At 31.1% G+C, this 5,078-nt stretch overlaps 1 protein-coding gene across 1 annotated transcript; it reads left to right on the top strand.

Moving 5' to 3' along the window:
- Positions 1-2,419: 2,419 nt before the first annotated feature.
- LOC131642167 (probable aspartic proteinase GIP2) lies at positions 2,420-4,076 on the top strand. Its single transcript, XM_058912445.1, has one exon. It carries the CDS (start codon positions 2,590-2,592, stop codon positions 3,823-3,825), a length of 1,236 nt encoding a protein of 411 aa, XP_058768428.1. The 5' UTR covers positions 2,420-2,589; the 3' UTR covers positions 3,826-4,076.
- Positions 4,077-5,078: the final 1,002 nt, after the last annotated feature.

The following is a 5,078-nucleotide window of genomic DNA, read 5'->3' on the forward strand; positions in this document are numbered from 1 at the left end:
TATTGGCTTGAGTTCTTTCAACTTTACTTGGCTCAATTCTATTCCATCTCAAGCCCAAGTGTTGTATGCGCACAATAGACTAGAGATGCTCTATTTTTTGTTTTCTTATCCTTAATGTGTTTGGTTTGGTCCACCCTTCTTTTATAACTCTCTTCTTTAAATATATCTAGATGTTGCATTTGCTCACCTAAGTTCAAAATTAAATTACATAAGAACTCAAAGAAAAGATTTCAATGATGTTATTGGAATAAGTTTGGTTATGCAACTAATCCCTAAGTTTTGATGATAACAAAGTATACAATGTATTGAGAATAATTTTGTATTCTAACGGTTTGTTAAGGGCATAGATTTTGACATATAAACTCTGGACTATGAACAAGCAAGTTCTGGACTCTGGACCAGTGAAGTTCTAGACTCTGAACAATTAACTTTGATCTTTGGACATCAAACACTCTCTGAACCTTTGAAGAATACAAAAATATGTTTACAACAAAAAAATGTGCATCTGAATTATCAAGTTAACTCTTATGAAAGAATCTTATTCAGAACGACTGTGATATATTCAAGGCTTTGAAGTCTTAACATTCTTTAAGATCTAAAGACTAATTCTAATCTCTGATCAAGCTTCATCATATCTTATTAGAAGCCTCTGACTCAAGAAGTTAGCTCTGAAGGAAGATAATGAGGAAAGTTTAAAATAGTAGTAAATCATATATCATTTCCACTACCTTGCAAAACAGGATAAAGGACTGTATTGTTGTACTAACTTTTTCAATACGTCTCATCCTTCTTCCCACTATGTTGCAAGTGAGACTCAATTACTGTGCTATCAAACATCTTCATGAAAGTTGTGCAATTAAGAAATTCCAACTTCACCCCAATGTATCTATTCATCATGTATATAAAAGAGTCTTTAAAGCATGAAAAACAACAATGTAAGAGAAATCAAGTGAGAAGCACTGAGAATGAGAACAAAATTCTGATAATCTACACAGAGAAGAAATCCACACTTTGTAAAGCTTTATATTTTTTCATTCATTGTTAAAAAATCTTGTTGCATCGAAACTGAAACTGTGTAGATTAGCTTTCTTAAAAGCACTTTATAAACACAAAATCTTGTAATCTTAATTTGTTGATTGATTTCTATGAGGGACTAGGGTATAATCAGAATCCTTGAGAAAAACATTGATTATGGTGTTTGTGGTTGTAATCAAAGTTTTGATTAGTGGATTAAGTCATTGTTAAGAAGGCGAAATCACCTTAACGGATAGACTGGAAGTAACCTTATTAATGATGAACCTTGATAAAATTATTTCAGTTTCTTTATCATTGTTACATTTGTGTTTTTTGTTTGTGTTGTTTGTGTTTTGGATGAAAGAAAAAGTTTTAATTTTAAAATCAAATTCAAACCTCCTCTTTTTTATGTTTCACTAAACCTTAAAATGCATCTAAAAATATTATATTTTCTTTTCTTTTCTTTTTCTTTTTTACTTTCTCTCTATACTCCAAGTCCAACACACCTAAGTATTTGAGGACGATATTTTGTGAAATGCTCCTCTAATCAAATCTAAATTATACATTTTAAATATAAAAGATAAAATTTTAATGATTATAATGTTCAATGATTCCTCTCTCATGTGACACAGGAAGAATCCTTTTATAGAAGGTTGTTTATCAAAAACATAAGCTCTCCTTTATCTACTAGATAAGTAGATATACATGTACATTTACTGTATCCATATATTCAGTAAAAATATTTTATATTAGTATTGAGACATATATTTATTCTAAATCACATTTTTAATTTTAAAAATATTAATATTTATTGAATAATGGTATAAAATTAATATTTTTACACTAATATCAATCTATCATATCTATATATTTATGCTAAATCACATTTTGAATTTTAAAATATTAATATTATGATTAAATATTATAATTTTATTGAATACGTAGTACCGTAAAACTAATTTATAAAAAAATCTCCTTATTAAAATAAATTGAGTATAACAACAATATTTAATATCTACTAAGTATGATTCCGACGTTTTTCTTTTCTTCTTTCTTATCGGTGAATCAGATAGAGTAATTTATTTATCATCCCACCATTAAGAACAAATCAGATTAGGTACAATCATTACCGCGTACAGTCAACAACCTGTAACCGCCCAGATCCAACGATCAAAATTTAGACAAAACTTTAACTTTTGCATAATACAAAATATAAGATTAAAACAAGAACCGTGTGATCTTAATCAAACAGCCTCAAACTTGGTAACTACTGAACATAACCATAGTACAAAAGTATACAACTGGTGTCGCAAGTCGCAACTTTTATTGAAGAGATAAGCACGTTAGCATCACAGAGTGTTATCGAGTCAGCAAAACAAGAACCTCACACTAAACAACAAAAACACAAACAACTTATAATAATTCATTATTTTCCCCAAACCCTTATCCATTCCCAACCAAACAACCTTATTTCAACCAAACCGCGGCGACACACCGCCGATTCAACTCCCACTCCTTTTTCCAACCAACAAACGCAACTACTTCCATTCTCTTTCCTTCTTCTTCAATTCTTCCATGGCTTCTCTCTCTATTTTCCTTCCTCTCTTTTTCTCTCTCCTCTCCGTTACTTCTTCCTCTCCAAATTCCCTCCTCCTCCCCATCACAAAAGACCCCACAACACAACAATACTTGACAACAATTTCTCATGGTACACCTTTTGTCTCCACCAACGTTGTTGTTGACCTCAGTGGTTCAGGTTTCTGGCTAGATTGTTCTTCCAGAAAATCTTCTTCCTCTCTCCGTACAATTCCTCACCGTTCTCTTCAATGTCTCACCGCAAAAACCCACTCCCAAACATGGCCTATAGATCAAGATCAACACACCCCTTGTGAAATTCTTCCCAAAAACACCATCACAGGTAAATCAGCATCTGAAGGAGTTCTTGTTGAAGATGTTATGAAACTGAAGTCAACCAAAGATTCAATTTTTGACTTTCTATTCACCTGTTCATCTTCTCTTCTGTTGAATGGGTTATCTAATGATGCTAAAGGCATTGTTGGGTTTGGTAGATCTAGAACTTCTTTCTCATCACAGTTTTTCAACTCAGTTGATTCACGAAGAAAAATCACTTTTTGTCTCTCTTCTTCTTCTGGGGTAGTTCTACTTGGTCAAAACAACTTTTTAGAATCTGAAATTTTCAGATCTTTAACGTTTACACCACTTGTCACCAACCAAAACAATGAATATTTCATCAACGTTAACTCCATCAAAATCGGTGGCAAAAAGGTTTCTTTCAACACTCCATCTTTGTCTCAAAAGGGTTCTGGTTATGGTTATGATGGAACTAAGCTGAGTTCTGTTGTGCCTTACACAACCATGCAAAGTTCAATCTATTCAAATTTCAAAAGTGCTTTCTTAAAAGCTGCTTTATCTATGAACATGTCTAGAGTAGCTTCATCAGTGTCTCCGTTTGATGTTTGTTTTGATTCTAGAGGAGTTGATGAGTCACAAAGTGGTCCTATTGTGCCTGTTGTTGATTTTGTGCTGCAAAGTGAGATGGTGAAATGGAGAATTCATGGAAGAAACTCAATGGTGAGAGTGAATGATGATGTTATGTGTTTGGGAATTTTGGATGGTGGTGATGAACAGAAGAATCCTATAGTGATTGGAGGGTATCAAATGGAAGATGTTTTGGTTCAACTAGATTTGGATAGTTCTATGGTTGGATTTAGTTCTTCACTTTTGATTAAGGATTCTAGTTGTTCTAAATTTAGATTTGGGTCAAAGGATGTTCAATTTCAATCTAGTTGAAGAAATTACTATGGTTAGAAATTATATAATAGAGGAGACATATCAATATCATATAGGTTTTTTGTTAGGTTATGGTGAATTGTGAGAAGTATTATCAGTTTTGTAATCACTTTTTTTGGTGTATGTGATGTGAATATGGCCTTGGAATTTTTGGTTAAGTGCTTTTTGATATTGGAATTGAATTATTCCTTCTAATTGTAAGCTTTATTTTATCAATTATTTATCAAATAAAAAGGTTGATGGGTTGAGTTGAGTTATCTTGTTGGAAGTACTTGATTGGTTGATTGTTATCTTGTATGGTTGGTTATGGTTAACATTTAATATCTTTTTTGGTTAAAGTTTTATTTATTAAATAATACAATATTTAAGGTCTAATTTAAGATGAATTTTTATATTAATTTTTTTATATTATTTTTTGAGTTTAATGGATATAGCATAAAATAGTTTTATACAATTATTTAATAAGAAGCTGTTCTTACTTCTTATGCATAATAATTAAATTAAAAAAAATTATTTTTTCATGTTTAAAATGTGTGAGTTTAGAATTATGTGTGACAAAAAAAAAAGCATCTTATCTTCTTTCTATCAACATCTCTTATTCTATTATTTGAAAAAAAATTATTCTATTAAATGCCATGAGTAATGTAAAAAAAGAAGAAGCATATATTATAGAATATCTCATTTTTATTCCTTCGTGTCCGTCCGTGTCTTGCATAGCAGTACTAGTAGAAAGGGATACTGAAGTCAATTAATTAGCCAAGTAATCAAATACTGCTATACTATACATATGGTGCGACGGTAGAGGTATAAAAATTTAAACAGATCTAAATAAAAATTGTAAATATATTTAAAACATTTAAAATAAAATAAAAAATTATTAGCCGTGTTTAAATATTATTTTATATTAGTGTTTTGTATCGATCAAAAGCCTAATAAAAGAAAGTTCACATACGATTTAGGTCCAAAACGTTTGCGCCAACTCTCATGAGTAAAAGATTTCACATGATAAAAAAAGTATGATTCAAATGCAATCTCACTTTCACATCAATTTTGATTCTTTCACTGATTTATGAATATGAATGTTAATCTTCTAGGCATCCTTTGATTCTGCTTCCCATAGTACTTTTGTCCTTTTAACGTCGAATCATCTTCGTTCCTCGTCGTTGATTCGGTCTGCCAGAGGCAACTTGGTCATAAATAGCATCCATCACGAAGAAATATGTAGATTGAGAAGCGACTGGAAGATAGACCGA

Source organism: Vicia villosa, unplaced genomic scaffold (genome assembly GCF_029867415.1).
Source record: "Vicia villosa cultivar HV-30 ecotype Madison, WI unplaced genomic scaffold, Vvil1.0 ctg.004575F_1_1, whole genome shotgun sequence".
Lineage (NCBI taxonomy): Eukaryota > Viridiplantae > Streptophyta > Magnoliopsida > Fabales > Fabaceae > Vicia > Vicia villosa.

Excerpts from the sequence above, each read along its gene's own strand:
- LOC131642167 (XM_058912445.1), top strand. The coding sequence starts at position 2,590 with ATGGCTTCTCTCTCTATTTTCCTTCCTCTCTTTTTCTCTCTCCTCTCC.